The 23,496-nt window shown below is 51.9% G+C and overlaps 1 protein-coding gene across 1 annotated transcript; it reads right to left on the bottom strand.

Annotated features, from left to right (window-relative positions):
• Window positions 1–11,661: 11,661 nt before the first annotated feature.
• Window positions 11,662–19,756, bottom strand: ZIC5 (Zic family member 5). Its single transcript, XM_048494939.1, has 2 exons — window positions 18,619–19,756; window positions 11,662–14,636 (listed from the first exon to the last, which is right to left on the bottom strand). The coding sequence occupies exons 1-2, from the start codon at window positions 19,661–19,663 to the stop codon at window positions 14,176–14,178; spliced, it is 1,506 nt and encodes a 501-aa protein (XP_048350896.1). The 5' UTR covers window positions 19,664–19,756; the 3' UTR covers window positions 11,662–14,175.
• Between the last annotated feature and the right edge of the window lie 3,740 nt (window positions 19,757–23,496).

The following is a 23,496-nucleotide window of genomic DNA, read 5'->3' as shown; positions in this document are numbered from 1 at the left end:
TGTTGGTTAGTAAAGGCACTAACTGTTGTCCATAGAAAATGGAGGAATGACCACACTTGTGGTACCTCTGCTGTTGGAAATGCTCTCTCCTTGAGAATCTCAGTCTAGATGATGGAGGGAGGAACAGCGACATCCAAGGACTGAGCAGACAGTTTGTCTTTCTTGATTTGTGTCTCTGCAGTCTTATCTGAGAACAAAGAGTGGCCTTTGAAGGGCAGATCTTCCATCCTTGAGTAAGTCTTAGTATGCAAGGCTGTAGAGAGTAGCTAGGAAAACATCTAAGTGTAATCACAGCTGCCATAGCAGTCAGCTGCCTGGCTGTCTGCAATCTTTTGTTGTTTTGGCAGTTTTGTCATGAGAACTTTAGCTAAGGTGACCTTGGGCTCGTCACAGCTTTTTGGAGCTCTCTCAGCCCCTCCCACCTCACAGGGTGTTTGTTGTGAGGAGGGAAGGGAGAGGAGATTGTAAGCCCCTTTGAGTCTCCTTACAGGAGAAAAAGGGGGAATATAAATCCAACTCCTCCTCCTCCTCCTCCTCTTCTTCTAGATCAACGTAAGATGCCATCTTTGATCCCAGCAAAAACTGGTAAGCAGCGATGATAGCCTGATAGCTGGCTATATGGTTGATGATGAAGATGAAGAAGAAGAAGAAAAGAGGAGGAGGAGGAAGAGGAAGAGGAAGAGGAAGAGGAGGAAGAGGAGGAAGAAGAAGAAGAAGAAGAAGAAGAAGAAGAAGAAGAAGCAGCAGCAGCAGCAGCAGCAGCAGCAGCAGCAGCAGCAGCCTTTAATGGCATATGTAAATTATACAATGGAAATTAAAAATTGGCTTGTAAAAAAAGTTTTAAAAAACATGCATCGTAAGAGCTAGAATATTAAACCACTGGATTGGAATTAAGTCTAATAAGCAATTAGGAACGTTCAGTGATGACAGCACACAAGAATCTAGCAGTTTGATCAGCTGAGTAGACCTTTCTACCTAGGGCATCAGTCTTGTGGCCATCTTTGTCCACTGGGGCCCAATGTCCACCCTGCATGTGTTTTGACTGTACTTAATCTATGACCAGGTGTGAAAAATAAATAAATCCACAAACAGCCTGTTGTTCTTTATACAGATTTTCAATCTTTCTGGCCATTGTAGGAATGGGGTTGGGTTTCTCCCAAATATTCATGGAAATGTCCATGAAATCCTCCAGAACTGGGAAGGTGACAGTCACTGCTGTCTCAGAATATATTGACAAGATCTTGGCTATATGCTTAGGGTTGGAAGATACTAGCCTCTATGTCAAACCCTTGGCTATTCTGAGCATCTGTTCAGAAAAGAGTTGTAGCTCATCATTGGGAGATATAGGCACCCTCAATAGTGAGGGTCCAGTACTTCCTACAAGTCTCATTTGGCAACAAGTCTGAGGTTAACTCAAGTCTGAAATCTAAACAGGAAGTCTGATCTTCATGGTCAGAATCAGAGAAGCTCCCAAGGAAGTAAGGCAGTACTTCAGGCTGTGAACTTTGGGGAGATGGTGAATAAGGAGTCATAGGAGGGCAATGACTGGATGATGGTAGGGAGCTGCTGGAGTCACCATGTAGTCAATAGAACATTCTACTGCTAGGTAGGGAAGGGCCATTTGGAGTTAATGAAGAAATATGGGAGAAGAGGCTACAAAGAATGAACTTACTGCTGTTTGTTTAAAACAAAATTGAGAAGATAAGATCAAGGGGAAAATGTATTGTTTGAAAATGTAAGAAGATACATATTTATATATACAATGGAAAATTCAAACTATACAATAAAAACATTTTTTTAAGGGAAGGGCCATTTGAGGCTCCACCAATATTGGAATGGTGGCTGTAGTGGAAATGATTGAGTGGGAACCAATGACTGTGGAGCTGGTGGCCATAACTCTGAAACCGCTAGATGTGGAACCTGTTGGAAGTGAAGGACTTTACACTGTTACGCTGTTTCCTGCCTCTAGCCACCTGTGCCGCTCTGCTAACTACGAATAGGGATAATCTCCAACTACCAGGAGCACTTATCCCAACAGAACCAACAACTGTGTGACAGACACCTGTAGAAGTGAAAACTGCTTTTCCAATAGCGAAGCATGCTCTGATAAACTATTTTTGGAACTGTAGAAATGAAGTTCAAGAAAGCAAGGTGACTGGTTGCAAGGAAAGGGTAAAGGCACTTCCTCAATTATAATCCATTCTGAAAGCTCTGGGATCTGCAGCTGGTCTGTAGTTTTGGACATCAGTATGCTGATGACACCCAATTATATAGGTTCATGGAGGACTGGTGAGAAGCAACCTCAGAAAACCTGGCCAAGTATCTGGAGGTTATTGTGAAATGCTTGCCTCAGAGCCAGCAGAAGCTAAATCATTCTAAGACAGAGGTCCTGTGGCTGGGTCAGGGAGGAGAGGTGGGAAAAGGCCGGCTGCCAAGTCTGGTTGGGTGACATTGCCACACTCACCTGTGTATGATCTTGGATGCCTCATTATCTTTGGAGGCCTAGGTCACATGGACAAATTGGCTTTGTCAGGTAAAGCAGCTGGCCCTCTACCTGTCTTGGCCCAACCTAGCCATAGTGATTCATACAATGGTCACCTCCAGACTGGATTCTGCATTTCACTCTACACTGGGCTTTCCTTGAAGTTGCTCCAGAGATTACAGCTGGTTCAGAATACAACGGTGAGGGTCCAGTAAGAGCACACATATCTCCAGTGCTTTGCCAGCTGCACTGGCTGCAAATTGAGTTTTGGATCAGTTTCAAGGTGTTGGTGTTGACGTTTAAAGCCCTGAGTGGTCCATAGCCATTATCTACTGGACTGCATCTCCTAATTTCACTTCTGGAGGACCTTATGTTCCTGCAGTAGTAACATTCTGGAAATCCCTGACCTAAAGGACATCCGGCTGTTGGGACATCATCTTTGTTCCATACCACTGAGAAGTTCTATGATGCATCTGATGTTAATCCAGTGCTAGATATTATATTATTCATGCTTTAATTGTATCAGTGGCTTGATTATCAGACTGACATTTTATAGTCTATATCATTATATTGTATGTTGTTATTGTTATTCACTGCCCTGAGTCTGCTTGCTGGGGTAAGGTGGGTCAGAAATTTAAAATAAAGTATAGTAAAGAAATAGTAGCTGGGGTCTCCTTGCTTTTATGGCAAGGTGTGGAATGCTTGTCCACATGTTTGGACTTTGCCTTAGTATCAGGCCACACCATTATCGGCCTGCCAGAGTGCACGTCTCCAGACCAGCAACAGCTGGGCATGCCATCTCCGCCACCCCAAGGCCATGGAGCCTCTTTCCTTTGTTCGCATGTAACTACTAGTTCAATAGAACTTCTCTTTCTTTCATAGGGAGTAACTCGCCTTTCCCAAAACAATGAATCTGTAGTTCTCTTTCTGTCTTTCTCATGCTGATATTGGGGGAATGCAAAGGTGGGGGCTTTATGGGTTGAGCCAAACTGTAACCTTAAGGTATATACTGGGGCCAGGGAGTTTGAATCTCAGATTCAGCTGCCCGGTCTTTGGGCTGACACAGATCTGATTAAAGCTCTTGAACCTTTCCTGAGTCTTGTCATTGACTGGAGTACCAGACCCTTACACTTAGCTTTCTTCGCAGGTGATTCCTGGTGACTGCTGGATGCGATGACCAGACCGATATTTGTGAGTGGAACTAAATGACAGCATACTACAGAATCAGACTCAGCAGTCAAATCTTGAGGCCGGCTTACCCAAACAGTATGGTCCCGCTGAGGGGCTTTGAGCCACCAAGCCCTAACTGCAACAGGCCTTAGGCATGAACTGATGGCAAAGGCAGCTGGCTCCAACATTCCTTTTCTTTCACAGCAATATAAAACTGCTTCATTGACTGGTTTACAATAGTACAGCACAATAAATATCGATCCCAGATACATCAATCATATAGGACAAGGACAAAGAAGGTCCCTGAAGAGTGTGATAGAAAGGGACAGAACAAAGCTACTCCAAGAGATACTCTGCTAACTGGAGTCCTTTCTGTTTCTTAGATATAGCAGCGGTGAAGAGTTCATAAAGGACATAGACCAAAGGTGTCCAACTCTGGCCCTCCAGATGTTCATGTACTGCAATGCCCATCAGCCCCTACCAGCATGGTTTTAAGCATATACAAGCTTAGTTAACATCAATGGGGGGATTCTCTAGTTTTAAGAATACGCAACCAAAAGTTAGTAAACAGGGAGTCCAAGGCAGCTAGCCGATATAAAATGGTTTAAATCCCCCAAATGCCAATTATAACATTCTAAGCTATTCAGATCGGCTTTATTGGCCCTGCTTGCATTTGAGGCTGAAGAAGTCAGAAAAGCAGAATATCATAGTTTAAATCCACCCAAATGCCTTTTGACATCCTAAGCTATTCAGTTTTCCCAGCTTTTTCGGGGAAGTTTAAAGAGAGCCTTCAGTAGCGGCTAGCTGCCTTGGACTTATTTAAAGTTAAATAAATGTTGATGGCCTATACTGAAGTTTGGTACCTAGCCCAAGAAGAGTTCTGGTTCCAGATCGTGCAACAAATTGCCGAACAAACCATTCCTAACAGCCATTAGAACAACTAATCCAGAATGCATTTCCCTTCCACTCCAACTCAGATATCAATCTGTATCTCCCAAACTTATTTTGGAAAGTCTGGTTGGCTGGACATAGAGAGGTTTACCAGTCATACAAACAGGTTTGTGTGTTATCTCTGGGATGTTCCTGGCTCCATCTTCCCTTCTGCTATACCCTTTCTCTGAATCATCCAGGAGTTTCAGACCCATGATGGGGTTGTTATACTGAACTACCTTCTAGGGCTGTCATGAGGATTAAAATGCTCTGAATATGTTAAAGCATGATATAAACAGCCATTGAAGGTATGGAAGTACATTATAACTTCTGCAACTTCCTTCCTTCCCATATATTTCCATGATTATGGGAAGACTTCCCGCCACTTCTGCCTTTCGTGCCACTGGACCATTCTACCAGGAACTTGTTCCCATCACCTTTCTGGTGACCATTTGTCACCTGGGTGGAAAGTCAGCTTCACCTGCTTCCCTAAAGATCTTTTGGTTCTCCCCCACGTTTTAAGAAAGGAAGCAAAGGTGTGCACATGTGTAAGGAACGGGCCTGGCTCTCTGTCCCAAAGGTAGCCTGTGTGCCTCTTGTTTGCCCAACACAATGCTCTTGGGAATGTGCAAACACCACTTTGTCCCTGGCTACTGAAAGCCTCCCCCTTCTTTTCCTCCTGAATATTCTTCAATTAAATAGCATTTGATCATTATATTGGCCTCCTCTTGAAAGGCCACTGCTTGCTTAGCCTGGAGTTTTAACACAAGTAGTGACGCTTCCCTTCCCTTCCCCCAGCCGTCCCTTTCGTCCCCCAACCCACTTCCCCAACCGCGGGAAGCTGTGGTCTCCAGAGAACCATTGAGAGTGGACAAAGGCAAGCCGCAGGGAAGCCACAGCAGCCTTCATTAAGGGCTGCTGGCACAAAGTTGGGTCTCCTGCACTGCACAATCCTGCCAAAGGAGACTCAAGATGACCCGTCCTGTCTCTTAAAATGGACTTGCAACATCCGGGAGATCCTAGGGAAAAGCTATTTGCAGTCATGTGACCCCAACGGGCAAAAATGGCTGGGGGGAGGGGGGCCTCAATGGGTTGTGCTTGACTGTAATAGGAAGAGGAAGAGTTTGGATTTATATCCCACCTTTCTCTCCTATAAGGTAGCTTACAAACTCCTTTCCTTTCCTCTCCCCACAACAAACACCTTTGAAGGTAGGTGGGGCTGAGAGATTCCAAAGAACTGTGATTAGCTCAAGGTCACCCAGCAGGAATGTAGGAGTGTGGAAACACATCTGGTTCACCAGATAAGCCTCTGCCACTTATGTGGAGGAGTGGGGAATCAAACCCGGTTCTCCAGATTAGAATCCATCTGCTCTTAACCACTACACCATGCTGGCTACTGCCTTCTTCTGTACTCATGATAAGGGGAAAGGCATTTACATGTGCACCTAAAACTCTGGAGAGCTGTTGAAGGCCACATGCAAATTCTTCATGCGCTGTATCTGTTGTATGATAGCCTGTCATGACTAGATCTTGCCGCCATCGAGATGCCACATGTGAGAACAGATGGGGTGGAGTGGGGTGGGGGGAAAGAGTGGATGCAAGGCATGTTTGAGTACATGAGCAGGTGCTGTGCTTGTTAACAGACAACATCCACAAACTGTGTGAACGGGTGGGAAGAAGAAAGAGGAGAAAGAGTTTGGATTTATACTCTGAGAGAACTATGAAGGGCCCAAGGTCACCCAGTAGGCAGAGGCGTAGCTCCAAGGGGAAGGCATTCTGGGGCGGGGCAGAGGCGAAGTACCAACTGGTGAACTGGGTGCTTTTGCCAGCAGGCTTCATGTGGAAGAGCAGGGAAACAAATCCAGTCCACCAGATAAGATTCCGCCGCTCTTAACCACTTCACCATGCTGGCTCTCAACAGAGTATGGCTGCAGTTTGTATTTATATGAAAATCTGGAGTGTTATGTGTGCACACTAAAGAATGAGTAAGGTTTAACTAGTTGTAATTAAAGCATGTCTGACTGTTAGGAACATATGCTGGCTGTTGTGGGGACAGAAAGGGAAGGGGTTTGTAAGCCACTTTGAGATGCTTTGCGATTGAGAAAAGCAGGGTATAAATCCAAACTCCTCCTCTTCTTCTCATCCTATTCCTAGAAGCTAGAAAATTATCTCCGTTGGCATGCACAGTCTCAGTGTGGGACTGCGTAGAAGCCTGAAGACAAACCCACTATCCAAGCAAGGGGTGCATTTGCATGCTTCAAAGTAGCAAGCTGGGATCAAGGAAAGAAGGAGAGCTGAGGAGAGAATTTTGTGGGTAACAAAGGAAGGGGTGAGGTTTGGGCACCAGTGGGGACTCTGGGTGCCTGGAAAGTGCTCAGGTGACCCGGTAGGAGACTAAGAATCCCTCAGGGCTAGAAAATGAAATGAACCACAGGTGCCCCAACTGGATGTGAGGGCGATCTGGCTGCGACATCTGTCACCCCATTGGTCGCCAGGGTTGATTCGGCTGATCTGGCTGGCTAGGCGGGTGTCCCCTACCTCCCTCACCGCTCCATGTGCCCGGAAGCTGCCCCAACTCAGCTGCAGGGAAGGTCAAAGGGGAGGCAGCATTCGAAGATCCCAGAACCGCCTTGGTGCGGTGGTGAGCTTGGGGTGCTAAGACCAAGGAGACGCGGGTTCAAGACCCAGCTATTTTAGCCGCTCTGTGGGTGAGCTGGGGCCAGAGACCCACCCTAAACCTGATCTCCCTCACGGGTTGCTGTGAGCATGAAAATGGGAGAGCCATTTATAGTTCCGGGATGCAAATGTGCCCAGTCTTTGTAAGAACTTTCCCGTGCAGTCTGGTGGAAACCTGCACCCTGCAAAAAAACAAGCAGGCAAATAACACCAAAGGGAGCGCTGGCGCCTAGCCCTGCGGAAAAGTCGCGGAAGGACTGCGCTGCTTCAGAGTTGGTAGGGCAGGCTCAGTGGTCTGGGGCACCCCTTTCGCTTGATCCTGCGAGATAATTCCCCTGACCTGAAAAAAAAGAAGAAGGGGGGGGGGCGACTTCTAGGGACTGATGAAGGGGAATGAATGGGTGGGGGCGGGGGTCCCCCTTTCTCCTGAGCTGCACCCCAAAATAGGGAAGCAGTGGGTCAGTGCATGGGTGTGTTGGGGAGGGGGCGCTCCCCTCCTCCTCTTTTCTGCCCTCCCCCACTTCTGCCCTCAGGAGAGCGGCGCCTCCAAGTCTGAGCTGGGAGTTGGGGCTTCGCCGGATGCGCCCCGGAGGCAGCCCCCGTGTCAGTCATTTCTGCGGGCGACCCAGCAAAGGAGAACAAATCGGGGACAAAGGCGGGCGCTTTCCTTTCAGCGGCGTCGTTAGGGCAACCCCCAAGTATGCCGGCCATAATAAGGCCCACTTCAAAGGCTTTTTCTCCTCGGGCGCCGCCCGCCTCCTCCTCCGCCCGCCACTTTTATGAAGTCCGACCCCCACCCCCGGCAATCTTTCTTTTCCACTCGCGCGACGGACTCATCTGTTGGGTTATTTTTCATCGTGCTTATTTATTTTCTTTTTGCACCCTTCAGGCCAGCCTGGCATGAAATTAGTGCAGTGAAAGTGCCCTTAGGTGGGAACATGCGGAGAGGGGGGTCGGGGGGTTGGGCTGGAGGTAGCGGATTCCCCCTAGTGAACCTCCGTATTGATTGACCAGGTGGGAATTTGGGATGTTAAAGGAGGAGGGTATTGGGGGAGAGATGGGCAGAGGAGCTGCAGAAGACTGATCCTTGCTGTTTAATCAGCTTATAGCGAGGCCGGGGGGGGGGGCAGTTTGGGAAGAGGGGCGTAGGCAAGGGGGTACACAACACCGCCGCCCCCCTGGGCGGGCCTGCCAGGCGAAATGGCACCGGGGCGCCTGATGCCTGGGCTAGCAGGCCGGGAAACATGAGCTCGTCGCAACTCTGCCTTAACGGGGTGTCGTGAATCGGGGCCACCTGGAAGCAAGGTCGCGCTCGGAGTTTGCCACGCCTGGCCCGTCCCCCTTTGAATTTTCCCCGGCCCCCTCGGGAGTCACTAGCACCCAGATAAAGTCGGAGAGATCCGACTCCCCTACACTCCGTGAGGCTGGAGAGAGACACGGGTTTGGAGAGTGCGCGTGTGAACGGGTGCGCAGGCAGGATTCATAATTCTGATGGAGTATTAATTAAAAGAGAGACAGAGATCTAGAGGCTGGCTCCGAGGCATGGAAGGGGACAGGGCGCCTTCTCTCACCCTCCACCCATCACCTGTCCCAAGGATTTCCCCCCCCCCCCTCTCTCTCTCTCTCCTATGATCTACGCCTAGGAGAGGGCATGAAACAGGCACATCTCTTCGGGCTGCCTGCCCGCCCACCCCTCCACGCACGCCTTGTGTGAGCCTGAACACCAGCACAGGGAAGAGAAACACCTCCAGCCGGTCCACGCAGCCCGCGCACGGAGGCCACGGTAAAGCACGGCTTCTTGCACGTGCGCACTGAGCCCTGGCGTCTCCAACACCGCAAACATCGCTTTCCACACCTCTCAGTGGCTGCGCTGTTCACACATTCAGCTGCCAGGCTTCACAGGTATAGTAATCGGACACCGACAAGTTACTCCAGCTGTCTACATGCACGTGCGAACTGGCCCTTGGGGTGTGTACGAGGGAAGAGGGCAGAAATCAGAAGAGGCTGCTTTAACCTCGAAGTGCCAGCCACGTAAACAGACTGGATGGCATCACTTTAAAGGCACCCTCGCTGCTGAAGGCCCCTAAGACGTGGATCCACGCAAACATTCGTATATCACCTGCACAGTTTTCCTCGGACGACCCTACCTGCTTGTGCAGGTAATCCCTGGAATGCGAGCGCCTGTCTAACTCTGTGCCCATATTGATGCTTTATGCTCTGGATGCGTTTTTGAACGCTGGCGTTTAATAACTTGAATAATGTATTATGATTTCATTTTATTTTGTAAGCCACCTGGAATGCCCCCGGAGAGGCGGTACAGGTGATGTTACAAATAAAACGAAGAAAAAAAATGCCCACTCCTGTTCTTAGCCTAAACCCTGGCCACACCACCTTCCGACTCTCTTCCGGATCTCTTCCGTCTTCCCCTAGTGTAGGATCTTTGATGGATGCCTGTAATGCACGGACATTCATCCTTTTAAAAGGGTGGGAACGTTCCTAAACAGGTGTACTCAAAGGTAAAAGCTTCCTTTATTCGATTACTCTTACTCCAGGGGAAAGTGTTTTTAGGATTGCAATCTTGGTTTAGGATTGAGCTGGTGGATGGCAACCATTGCTCCAGGAAGAGGGAAACACTATTTTTCTCTCTTGTTTTCCAAGGATCCCCGAGTGTTGAGGGCAAAATTTGGGAGATGTTCTGCACGTGTGAGCCAATCTGGCCTAAACCCTGAAGAAGTAGGAGCCTTACTCGGAAGTAGGCGGCCCATTTGCACCCAGTGGAGCGGACGGAAGCAATTGCGCTCAAGGCACCGGGTTGGATCCGAATCAGCTTTTCTGCTGGTTAAAAAAAGGGGTGGGATTCCCTCAGCCTACTCAAAAAGGTTACCGCTGGGGATCGTGGGATCGAATGGGCAACAGGCGTCGGGTTGCAGGAAAGAGAATCGATCGGGCCAAGGCTGAGCTAAAAACCTGGCTGAATCCACCCCACCCCTCAGCCAACTCGCCCTGCCCCCTGCGCCATGGCCAACGCTTCATTAGACCCCCACTCCCACCGGTAGCGAAGACAAAAGCGGATCACGGCTGATTTAAAGGTATCTCTCTTCCCCTCCCCCCCCCCGCCCCTTTGTACGAGAGCCCCGGGGGTGGGGGTGTTGTTTCTTCTCCTTCTCGCGCTGCCTGGAGGAGGCGAAGTCTTTGAAGGGGGCCCACTCGGTGTCCAGCCGCCCCCCCTCCTCTGAGTCGCATTCAGCTGGGAAAAGCCCCGCTCGCCCCTCGCCATAGAAATCCTAACGCGCCATGAAGACGGGCCGAGCGCCGGGCCTTCCGCCCGGGCCCACACCTCGCCCTTGGAAGGGGCGCACTCACGGGGTCCATCCCTGGCAGCCCTCCAAACCGGCGGGGGAAGGCGGACGCAAAGGGGCCCCCACGCGCATTTGAGGGCGCCTACATTGTCCGGCCTTCTTTTATCTTTGGTTTATTTCCCATGAATGATGGGGGGGGGGGTGTTGTCCAGCCCTTCTTTTCACCAAGAAACTCCATTAGAGAGGGATGAGCCCCCACCACCCCAACACACACACCGGAGTTCTCACTTAAGAGGGGGCAGGTTTTTCTTCAACCCCTGGGAACTAGTCTTGTTTCGCTGATGCAAGCGAGAGCAAGCACGCTCTCCCCCCTCCCACTTTTTGGGAGAGGGGAGAGGACAATGTTGACATTTGGATCAAATACTTTTATCGAAAATGTGGAGAACAGAGAAACATGCCAAACAGGAGGGGGGGTACTTCGGTGGGGGGGCGCTTCGGTAGATTGTTCCCCTTGTATCGGGAATCAAACGGAGCCCCCCCCCTTTCCTTTGTGCAGAAGCCAGTGAGCACAGCCCCTTCACCTGGATCACCCAGCGACCTTCTCCCCTTGGAAGGGGACTGGTCAGTGTTGCAGACTTAACTCCGGAGTCCTTTCCAGAAATCATTTCGATCTATGGAGAAAGTTCCCATATGTGGGGAGGGGGAGCACTTGCCAAATTTTAAACTCCCATCTGTGGATAGTTGCCTCTAAAGATTCTGGAAAAAAATCTATATGGGTTTGTATCTATATACATGCACATATGTGATATTTTGAGGAGGAAGTTTTTCATCTTCATGCTGTGTGTAGACACACATTAATAAAGTCTTCTTGTGTCTTGACCAGGAAATTTTCCTTTGAGTTTGACCGGAGTGTGCACAGAGCCACAAATTTCCCCTTCCAACATCTAAGTAGACCTGTAAATCCAAGGACAGAGGAATCTTATTCTACATTTTTCTTACATGTATATATGAGGGGGAGAAGGGCAAATCAGGAACTCCCTAAAATGCAACATGCCAACTTCCCTCTTTAATTTCTCTCAGCACAAGAAACCACAAGTAAATATATTAAGAAGTATGTTTTATTGTACTTTACCCACTCTTGCTTTCTATGACCAGGTTTACAGTATTGAAAGAGGTATTGTATGTTGCAAAAAATGCGGGGGGGGGGGAGATAATTTTGTCATCTTCAGGGCACAGCAGATAGAGATCCAGCAACTTCTACCACCATCCTCCAAGTAATCCCATTTCCTTGGTGGCAAGTCCTATTGAAAACTAAGTAGTTGCATCCAAATAATTGCATTTTCTGAAATGTATTAGTTTCCTATCAGGCTGCTGTAATGAACAGTGCAATCTATTTTGTGGGGAAGCAAACACATAAATTAAACAGTTATTTCAAAATCCACAGCAAATTTCCTAAAACAAAAATAAATTATCCTTTAGAAATCCATGTTCTGCTTCACTGTTTCCCCCTTATCTGAATAGGTTATGAAAAAGAAAGGAATGCGAATCAATTTTTTTTAAAAAAGGTGTGTGTTCAAGTTTTTATGTATATATTTATAGATATTAAAAGGAGTGTCCTTTCCTCTGTTCATATGATCAGCATATAAAGGCTTGTGGATGGACAGCACCATGCACTGTACTATGAAACAAATATTACTAGAAACTATATAAGAATCACCAACACACTGCACAGAAGACATGCAGGAAGGGCCCGGTTCACATTACATTGTTCATTCAAGTAACTTGAAAAATATGACTTTCCCCCCTCCTGAACAACCACAGAATCATAGACACCTATCACCCGGATTATTAATATTCCTCTTTGGCGTGTCCTGTACTCTTCCAAATTAAAAAAAGAAAGAAAAAAGATGACATAAAAATAAATTAATTCAACTGTACAGAAATTAAGCACTTCCACATACAGGTTGTAACAATGACAAGACTACGTATCACGGCACACAGACGCACACAAAAATCCCCACGCATTCCCACAGGTCTTGGAAATGAGTAGGTGAACGGATCCTTCCTCAGTGGTCTCTGAGGATACATTAGTGCTCTTGAGATGATTTCTGTCGGGTACTTATGAGGAATCACCATTTTGCCTGTGAAAGGTGTCATTTACCAATGCATCAGAAACTGTCAGCTTACCATAACCTTGCCCCTGAATAGCTTGGCAGCCATGTCAAAGATCATCTGTGCCGCATCTCCCTTCTCCCTTCGGTGCTATGTTGATAACAATTTGCTTTCTTTAAAACCTCAGTTCACTTTGACCATTGGGTGGGTTGCATACAAAACAGGGCTCCTGCCATAAAAGTGTACAAACCATTTTTTTTTAAAAAAAACCCTTTTGTTCACAGTTATGGAACCACCATGTCATTCGCATCATAGCTCTTTTGACGGGGAGATTTGGTCACTGGTCACAACAACAGTGGTGAAGTCGACAGTACTTCTGACCTACCGTACCAAACATGCTTACTCAAAACCCCCTACAGGTTGCATCACAAGTGTGTTTAGACTCAAGGCTTCTGCCATTAACAGCACAAGAAGACAAACCATCAAATGCAGCTGATCCCATACACTAGTCCTGCTATAAATAACATTTACTTGCAAGCAAATTCTGTTGCAAAACCAAGGGATAGATGTTTCAAGACGAGATACCAGTAATGTTTTTTTAAGCCATAGGATCAGTGTTGCCATATTATCAGCTTTTAACAAATGGGTTCCTTTCAAGATTATAACAAGGAAACAAATTAAGAGAAATATACATCCTTGGAAGTCAGTCCTATTTAAATCAGTGTGATTTATTTCTGAGTAAACAGTTGAAAATGAGGGTGCCCCAAAAAGAAACCTTCACAAGAATGCCCAGTGTTCCTTTCAAAACCTTTCATGGGTTAACATCTGTGAAATGCCATTGACGGAGAAACCAGTTTCACTTCAAACAATGCACCAAAATACTGTGCTAGGGTTTTAGCCTTGATCTGTAAAACTAAGAAAATTTTGCTGCAGGTTTGAGAGGGCTGTGTCCACAACCCCAGGAGTACCTTCAGGGATTTTTTTTTTTTAGACACTGGTGACAGTTAAACCATGAGGGTTTTAATGGCAGTAAACTGTGCATGTAAACATCTAGGATCTGGAAATTGAGGAACTGGAAACTGATGGGGGGCACGGGGGGGGGCACCAATGTAACTTTTGGCAAGGGATGCAAGATCTTCAAGCCTGTGCCGGAACACAGAAAGTCTATCTGCTACTAAGTTACATTCATAAACACCCCCTTCCATCCCAGTTTCATTTCGGGTAAACTACTGCATGGGAATTGCCAGTGCATGCAATTCCCTGGACACGATCCTTGAACTTCCTTAAACTTGCAAAGGTGCAAGTTGAATCATTGTCACAGTCCAGCTTGGTGGATGTTCTTCCCCCTCAAAAGATTCTTCCTTTTAATTAAAAAGAAAAAGCAAGTCCAATGTCTTAATTAAATTAATTACACATACAAACACCATAGGGTTTCATATAGGAATAAATAGCTGAGTTCTCCAAGATAGCACAGGTGTGCCACCTCTCTCTCGCTCGCTCTCTTTCTCAGTTTGAGTGAATAGTTCTGGCCTCAGAGTTCCTATAAGTCTCTTCCTCCTCCTCCTCTTCCTCCTCGGAAGATGTGGCATTGCTGGATGGCTTGTGGAAGTGGTTGGGTACCCCACTGGCCTGGCAGACATACCATTCGTTGAGATTGGTCACCTGAGGAGAAAGGTTGGCAGGGCGGCTCCTGCCCATGTCCTGGAGAGGGGACAGAGGGGCCCCCAGCGGTGTCCCTGCGGGCTGCAAGCCATGAGGCCCTGGAGGCGGAGAGGGTGGGGGGGATTTGCAGTGGATCTTCATGTGCTTGCGCAAGGAGCTCGGGTGCGTGTAGGATTTGTCACAACCTCTGACTTTGCAGAAATATGGCTTGTCACTGGTGTGCACATGGGAGTGTTTTTTCCTGTCGCTGCTGTTTGCAAATTTCCGGTCGCAGCCGTCAAACTCGCACTTAAAAGGCTTCTCTCCTGAAAGAAAAATAAATAAATCTATAATATGCCTCCTCCTGGATGAAAAGGAAAAAAACCCCCAGTGTCTCAGTGTACATGACACACCAAACAAAAAAACTAGAAGCAACAAACAGAAGGCCTTGCTATGCCCAATAAAGATCCAGCCGAAAAATTCTTCTCTTCTTCTAACATAAGCTCATTTTCCATATTTGTTATATGGTTGCTGAAATACACGTGAGAGTGGGTAGGTTAAAATTCATTGTCAAAAATTCAATCAACGCCCAAAAGGAACATTTTTGTGAATCCCAGTCTGCTACCATTTCAGATAAACACACCCAGGACAATAGAGATGTCTTCCAAATGAAACATTTAAGTGGTGGATTAAGGGGAGGGGAGAGGGAGAATGGAGGCTGCTGACACATTGATACAGGGCAATGGCTTTGTCTCCAGACCAAACCCATGTTGGCATAATCCCTCCTGTTGGTTTGCAAGGGAGAAGTCCTCTTTTTTCAAAAATAAAAGCAACACCTGCTTAAACACATTACTCCTTCTGCTGTCTTTGCATTTTACAACTGCAGCAGACCACCCTCTCCCATCACTTTAAAGCAAGCCCAACCTACCCTTCCAAGAGGAAGGCACTGGGATAACAGGAATGACAATAGCAGAGTAGCTGGTTGCCGAATCTCTTCACCAGAGCCTGGTTTGGGCCTGGAACCTGATCTTAGATTTGTTCCAGTAGGTTTAGGGGAGAGCTTAACAGCACAAATTGTGTGGAAGCAACTGTCCTGTCTTCACCTTTCCATTTACCTGCAATCCTGCAAAACCAAGATTTGCTGCACAAACATCTCCTGGTCGGATAATAACTATTTTTTATTTTCTCAGGTCAGGAAGAGTATCCAGGACCGTACTCTCACAGGGAAAAGCAAGCAATTTTATACAATACAGAAGTGTATATTGGCTTTAGATCCCCCCCCCCACACACACACACACTTTTGACTCCACAAGGTTGCCTTCTTGTCCTTATTTGCCCCAGTGGATTACATTAAGCCAAGTGAACCCCAAGATTGACTCCCATCAAGGCCCACCCCAGATCATCTTCTGGCTTCTGTCAGTCCACCAATACAGCTGAGGAGGTGGGAGGTCCCAGATGGTCCCCAAACATCTTCTTTGTGGTGCCCTCTGTGGGTGCCCTCCTAGCCCCTCCAAAACATTTCTAGTGTCATCAGGGCAGAAACCGACTCAAGCAAAATCTGCATTCTGTTAAGACAGGTGTGGATTCTGCAGAGCATATTTGTAACAAGCTGAATTCGTTATAAATGAACTGTGCTGTGAGGAATCACTCACAGGGAGCCTGGAAGGTGTTCATTCGAACTTGGATACAAGTTCCTGTGAGAGGAGCCCTGCCAGGGAGCTTAGCCAGACGCGGCAGATTTCCCAGGTGGGTGGGCAGGTTCGCCTCTCCGGATCTGATCAGCTTTCCTACCTCTGGACAGCGAGCTGGTTAAAACTAGTTCCGTTTTCGGGGGGGGGGGGGGGGCGAGTTGGGTGGGGAGATGGGATCTCTTACGAGGAGCCCGGGCCAGTTGATCGCCAACCACCATGACCACCCTACCCCTCGCCCGCACCCTGGCCCAACTTTCTAGTTCAACGGGAGGACACATGGGGTGCAAGCGAAGGCTTCCCCGGAGCAAAAGGGCGCCGGAGGTGCAGGGCCCAGGTCTGCCTCCGCCAGCCATGGGGCCCCTTCCCTGCCCCGGAGCAGCATCCAGGGCCGGAAAAGGGAAGCGGCTTCGCATTGGGCTGGCCAAGACGCGGGGAAACCTCCTCCAGTCGCCAAAAGGCACTCCCTGCCTGGCCCTGAAGACCCGGGGTGGTGCTGGCTGGGGAGGGGGTAGTCCCTCGACGCCCCGCTGGGGATCCACAGGCCAAGCCCCATTCGATCTCCGGGCAGAGGCTCGCAATGGCCCAGGGCCCCAGGCCATCCGACAGGGCAATCCCAAAGGCAGCTCAGTCAATGGCGCTGAGTCCCCGTGGAGCCCCGCCCCCACTCCCACTCCTAACCCGGCGCCACTCAGGAGCACGCGTGACTCGCTCCGTCCCGGGGGGCGCCCCAAGGCTGTGGCCTCCGGCCCCGCATCTCCTGGCCTTGATCGCCACAGCGGCCGCGTCGTCCTTCCCGCGGGCGCAGCTGGCCAGGCGCCGGGAGAAGGGGGCCCCGGGAGTGGCGGCGCCTGAGGCTGGTTAGCGAAAGGGCAGGTGGCGACGTCCTCCCCCCCACCCCTCGGGTTGCTCACCGGCCGGAGGCTGGGGGAAGGAGAGCCTTGCAAGGGAAGGAGCCCTGCTCGCCCCCCGCTGTCTGTCGGGCGCCTTTGGAGCCAGGAACGCGAGAAAAGGATCAGAGAGGCGGCGCAAAGGGCGCCCCAAGCGCACCGGCCTCTAGAGCCTGACGCTCAGTGGAGTGGGATGGGGTGGGGATGTGTGTGTAGGTGTTTGTTGGCCCCCCTGAGTGAGGTGGATCAGAGAGTCCGCCCGATTCTTCCAGGTTCTGGAGAGGAGCGACCCCAACCGATCTTCCCTCGAACAGGACCACCCTGGATCCCAGGCGCGTGTACCCCGATTCCCTTCCAAGGGCCAGGAGAAAGGACGCTGAGCACTGGCTAACCGGAACCAAGAGAAAGCCGGGCCGGGGGAGGGGGCGCAAAACGGGAAGACCTGCCAATGCCAAGCCAGAGCCTGGACGGCTGTGGGGAGGAAATCCCAGCTGAGCTCTGGTGCCCCCGGATTTCGAAGGGCTGCCCCATCTCCCCAGCCCGCTTCCTTCGGGCCAGACAACCCGCGTCTAGCAGGGCTGTCTTGACCAGCTCAGCTTCTCCAGAGGATCCGGAGGCAAGCTGGCACACTGAAGGACAAACGCTCCCCACCCCACTGAGCGCACACGAAGGTGGGGTTGGGCCAACAGAGGAATCTACCCTCCTCACCAGGAGGGCCATTCGCTTGGGCGTCTGAACCGCCCCTCGCCCCCTTCAAACAAAACGCAATAAATAACGAAAACCAATTACGTGGAGCCCCCCCCCCCCCCCATTCGCCCCTTTCCTCTTAAAGAGTCTCCGGTGGATCATATCTGTCCCTCCGCAACTATAAATCCCAGCGGCCTTTTAAGTTCAGCCAAAAGAACAGTCGCAAATCAATACCAAGGTGGTAAAAAAAAAAGAGGGAGAGCTAAAGGTCATAAAGGAGATGCCGAGGCGGGGGCGGGGGCCTCTTTCACACAGCAAAGAAGCACACCCATGTCGCTTTGGGCCCCGCGGCGGAAAGGAAAACAACGCAGGAAAAGTTTTCCTTTCCAACGACACACATCTTATTGGCACCGAGAACTTCCGCTCAGGCTGCCAAAGTTGATCGGAACAAGAATAGACCCGGGACTGCCGCCACGCCCCCATCCCCCACCCCCACCCCCACGCCCCACTCCCCGAGGAGAGCCAGCCAGCCGAACAAGAAGAATCACGCCAATTCCCCAAACTGGAAGCCGGGGGAGGCCTTGCACAGCGCCCCGCACCCCAGCTCTGGTTAAAGCCATTCTGCCCCCCCCCCCCTCCAAAGAGCCGCCTCTCCTTTCAGCGCAGGTAAAATCCCAGGAGGAGGGGAGAGTTTGGATTTGGATTCAGGGACGGCGAAACACGGGGGGGGGGGGCTTCCTCCCTCGCCACCTCGGAAACCGAAGGAGAAGCTGGGGGAGCTCTCAGCCCCCCACCCCCACGCCCCTGGGCCGCGGAAGGCGCTCTGCCTGCCCGACCAGCCGGCGGAGGGGAGCCCGTCTGTCGGAGGGGGAGGAAGAGGCCGCCCTGCTGGCCCGCGCCCCTCCCGGGAGGAGCTCCGTCCCGCCCCCGGCGCGCAGGCGAGGCGAGGGGCCGTCGATGGTGACGCCCGGCCCGAGCGAGTCACGTGGCCGCGCGTGGCTGGCCCGGCGAGGGGGGAGGGGAGGAGGACCGCCGCCACCCACCTGTATGAGTCCGCTTGTGGATCTTGAGGTTCTCGGAGCGAGCGAAGACCTTGCCGCAGCCGGGGAAGGGGCAGGGGAAGGGCTTCTCGCCGGTGTGGACGCGGATGTGGTTGATGAGCTTGTACTTGGCCTTGAAGGGCTTCCCCTGGCGGGGGCACTCCTCCCAGAAGCACACGTGGCTGCTCTGCTCCGAGCCCCCGACGTGCTCCACCGTGACGTGCCCCACCAGCTCGGGCATGGTGCTGTAGGTCCTGGCGCAGGGGGGAGCCGGCCCCACGTCCCGCCACTTGCAGATCAGCTCCTGCTTGATGCGCGGCTGCCGCAGGTAGCGCAGGAAAGCGGCGGCGGCAGCGGCCTGGGCAGGCCCGGGGGGCTCGGCGGGCGGAGGGGCCCCCGACGGCTGCTGCTGCTGCTGCTGCTGCAGGAGGGCCGCGGCGGCCAGGTAGGCGGGCGGCGCGGAGGGGCCGAAGGGCGCCTCGCAGGCAGCGGCCGAGCCCGGGCGGAAGGCTTCCCCGCCCCCGCGCCCGTAGAGCTCCGCCGCCGCCGCCGCCACGGCCAGACCCAGGCGCAGCTGCCCGTTGAGCGGCGCCGGCTCGGGCAGGGGCGGGAAGAGGGCTGCTCCGTGGGCCTCGCCGCCCGCCCCGTAGGTGCCAGCCGAGGAGATGAACATGGGCGCCTCGGTGGGCCGCTCTCTGCGCAGCGCCAGCAGTTCCCGCCCGGCCGCCGCCGCCGCCACCACCGGGAAGGCGAAGGGGCTCTCGTCGCCCAGCTTCAGCGCCGCCGCGGGCTCGGGCCCAAAGGGGGCGGCGGCGGCAGGGTCGGGGGCGCCCAGGTCCCCCGGGTGCAGGTGCGCGGGCCCGGCCCCGAGGGCTCCTCCGGCGTGCAGCGCGGCCAGGTCGGCCAGGCGCAGGCCGGGGCTCCGCTGGCAGGTCAGCGCCGGCTCCATGGCGCCGCGGCCCGGATGCCCGGCGGGGGCTGCGGCCCGGCTCGCCCTGCCCGCCGCCGCCGCCGAGCCCGCTCCGCCCGCCGCCGCCTTGGCCAACATGGAGCGCCGGAGCGGCGGCGGCGGCGGCCGGGGCGCCTCTTTTGTCTACTGGGCTGCGGCGGGCATCCTCTCCCGGCGGCGGCCTCCAGCGATTGGCAGAGCGCTCGGCGCATTTGAGCGGCGCCGTCGGGGAGCAGAGTTTGGGACCGTGCGCGGGTGGGATTGGAGGGAGACCGGTGATTGGCAGAGGCCAGGGCAGCGCGATTGGCTCCCATTCAGGCCGGGCGCTCAGCGGGGCACCGCCCTCCGCGCGCTCCCGCGCTCCTCGCCCCCTCCCCCACCCCCTCTTTGCAAAAGTTTCTCTGGGAGGAAGAGGAGCGGCAAAGTTTGCGCCCGGGCGCGCGAGGGAGGAGGAGGAGGAGGGCGGGTGGCAAACTCGCTGGGAGGGGGTCGGCTGGGCAGGCGGCCGCACTGGGGCGCACAGGCGCCTCCTCGAGAGCCGGACTTCCCAGCCACCTGGAGGGAGGCTGCGGGACAACTTCTTTTTTCTTTGTGGGCGTATCAGGCCTCTTGGCTGGCCAGCTCGTGGAGAGACCATTTTTGGAAGCAGCGGCGGGCTCGTGTCCTCAGAGATATCAGATGCAATTATAAACATGATTTTCTCTGAGTGTGTATGCATATCTCTGGGCTTCTTATCCGCGCCCTTGAAAATTATATCTACCATTTTTATAAAGGCCTACAATCTTTGACTGTCTTTCGTCCACATTTTGCGCTTCTGTTCCGGAGCAACTGCCACGGAACTTGGCCGGGGGAGGGGCAAGCGGCTTCGTCCCAGAGTGTCACTTTCAGGTCTGTGTCCCTTCTGCGTAGCACGATCTTTGTTGTAAAAAATAAGCCACCGGTCAGAACGGTCTCGTTTAATATTACAAAGAGAAGCGCCTTTACGCGCGCAGAAGAGACCGCGCCGCCCTTCCCGAAGCACGCCCGTCCGATCGAATCGGTGCTGCGGATTGCAACGCCGGCGCCCGCTCCAACCCACCCTCGCTCCTTTAAAAACAAGTTCCATTCGCTTCCGAGGGACTTACTTCAGTGTAGAGACGCGTGGTTTGGGGCTGCGAAACAGCGCGGCCTGAAACCGAATTCCGTGGAAGTAAAACTCCAGGAAAACGAATTCTGGGGCCGTCGGCGCCGGGTAGCTTGTCAATCACTCTCGCCCACGGTTGGGGCGGACGAGGGGGGGGGGTGTCTTGGGACCAGGGCGTTGACTGATAGGAGGTGTGGGGGACGGGACGATCTCTTCCTGGTCCAGGCGCGGCACAACTGTCGAGCCCTGTCGGAAATGCCGGCACAGATGTTTCGGATTCGAGTTCCGTGGTATATGTCGGAGGGGAGCGCATTTGGGGCCAAGGCTGAGCCGCAACTACCCCCACTTCCCCTAGACGGCAGAGTCAACTTACTGGTGGAGGGGATAATAGGAATTCGTTTTCGGAGACTTTTCGTCTCAGATGACGAAATCTGGCCGCGGACGTCAGATCCGCCTCTCGACTGCTCTCCCGTCTGAGCTAAGGCTAATAATAGATCCGTCTTTGGGTCTTCCGTTTGGAAACGGACCCGACGACGGAGTGAATCGTCAGGATTGGGAGTCAGTCACTCCTGGAAAGAGTATTCGCTGCTCCGGCTTCTCGAGGCTTCACCAACTTTCGTGTCCCGTTTAAACCGGATCTGCTTTTACCGTTCGGAAAAGTGGAGACCTCGGAGTGTTTTTAGGTAGAGGGAAGGGGCTGCCCAAGTCCTTTAAGGAAGGGCCTTAGCTTTGTCTGTTTAGTTGCAAGCGGGCCGGTAGGGAGGGAAAGACTGCAACTTTCCTCTAAAGGGTCTTTTGGGTTTATGGCGTTTGCCTCAACGTTGCATTTTGCGGCGAGCCTCCCTTTCGTAAAAGCTGATCTCCCTCGAGCAGGCGAGAGGCTGCCGCCCCGATCCTCAGCCTTTACACTTTGCAGTTAATCTGAATAGTAAGTACCAGTGAACTGAATGAGACTTGTCCCCAAGGACGCGCATTACGCGGGAAAATATGCGCTCCGGTTTTTGTGAACGGGAAGGCCACGCCCACATTTCCCTGATAAACAAGCGACAAGGAGGGAAAAAGGTTGCCCCCTCCTTCTGCAAACTCAATTCTGTGGCTGTTGCGGGGGGGGGGGCGCAACCAACTCTGGAGGAAGAGCGATCCGGGAGCCCTTACCGCTCTGCCAAGTTTTAGCCTCCCTAAATGGTCAAGGCGGACTCTTTGGCAAAAGGGGCCTCCAGTAGTCCTGCGCCTAATTCGAAACAGACGCCGAGGACGTGAAAACGCTCCCCAGCCAATTCCGGCACTCTCTCGCCAACTCTCATAAACATGCGGCAAGACGGCGCGCCTGCTCTGCAAACTAGGCAGGGACCGCGAGGGAGAGAGAGGTTTTAGGCACCCCGTGGAAACTGCCACCACCTTCTAGCTGGCCAGCTTTCGGGGAGGGTGTGGGGTGAAAAGCCTCATCTGGTAGTCAATTCGTCGGCAATCTCTTTCGTGGACTGCTGCGAACGAAATCTGGCGACCTTCCGGTGAATCATATTCCTGTTTCAGGAGTCCTGCTCGCGAGCAACACGCATCTGTGTCCTCCTCTCCACAAGATCCAGGCTGACACTCTCTCTCTCTCTCTCTCTCTCTCTCTCTCTCTCTCTCTCTCTCTCTCTCTCTCACGCACACACGCACACACGCACAAAACTTACTCAACCCGGCTGCTTCAATGCAAATGGTCACCCTTTGCTCCAAAAGCCAACCCTCGGGGGCGCCCTAGACTGAAATAACTAGGAAGGCTGTAGACCTTTTGAATATACATGTTGCGTTCACACTGTGGTTTGGTTGGATGTTTTCCAGTGCCCTGAAAACTTTAACAACATTTTACGAAGGGTTATATTTTTATGTATTTATTTGTTATTCAATTTATTTACTACTACTATTACTGCTTGCACTGAGTCTCCTGGGCGGATAGAGGGGAAGGGCACTGGCAAGTCTTGTTCGAAGCAGCAGCGTGATATGGATCTGTGATGGTTTTCCTACGTCTTAATTCGACTGGATCTCTCTGATCAATTCCTTTGTTTTAAGAGGAGTACTAAATAGTGTGTGGGGTGGGAGGCAGGCTTGCATTTACACACAGTTAAAAACACCTTTGCACGGGAGTAATCAGGACGCTTAAGGGCAACCTAGAGGTTGCTTTGCCATTTAGCACTGGTGTATGCTTGCCACCCCGTGACAACTGCAAACCCAACGCCGGCTATTCTGAAGTCCCCCTCCTCTTACATCAGATTAGCTGCCTTCCAGGTCCTAAACACAGGTCTCTTGAAAAGCAGTTGAAATCCCATTGATAGCCACTGTTTATTCATATTTTTTAATTTATCACATTTCTTTGCTGCTCCTTCCTTTACCCGCTCCCAGCGGTTTCTAGCAATAAAGATGTCCACTCCCTGAAGGCAGTTGTCTCTGGGGGACATACCAGGAGAGAGGCGGGTACGCCGGTCCCAGATCATCTAGGGTTTTGGTCCTCAGCACTAAGACCTTGAACTTGATCTGGTAATCCCCTCCCCCAGCCAGGGCAGACGGCCCAGAGCTGCCCCCAGGTCCCTTTAATGACCTTGGCTGCTGCATTCTTGACCAGTTGAAGTGTTTGCAGCAAGCACAAGGGTTGCCCTACGTAGAGGGAGTTGCAGAAGTCTGGTCTTGTTGGGTGGATCACTGGGGTCAAGTCGGCCAGGGACAGGTAGGGGGCCGACTGCTTCGCCTGCCGAAGATGGAAAAACGCCTGTGCCAGTGATTTGTGCCACTTCAGCCTCCGTCCTCGAGGAGGATGTGCCCCTTCAAT

The sequence above is a fragment of the Sphaerodactylus townsendi genome, linkage group LG04 (assembly GCF_021028975.2).
Source record: "Sphaerodactylus townsendi isolate TG3544 linkage group LG04, MPM_Stown_v2.3, whole genome shotgun sequence".
Lineage (NCBI taxonomy): Eukaryota > Metazoa > Chordata > Lepidosauria > Squamata > Sphaerodactylidae > Sphaerodactylus > Sphaerodactylus townsendi.
Note: the sequence above shows the minus strand (reverse complement) of the source record. Positions and strands in the feature narration are given on the sequence as shown.

Bases quoted from the DNA above. Each gene is read 5' to 3' on its own strand.
- ZIC5 (XM_048494939.1), bottom strand. From the start codon at position 19,663: ATGTTGGCCAAGGCGGCGGCGGGCGGAGCGGGCTCGGCGGCGGCGGCG. The intron at 14,637-18,618 runs GTGGGTGGCGGC...TTTTTCTTTCAG, and splicing joins CCACAAGCGGACTCATACAG to GAGAGAAGCCTTTTAAGTGC.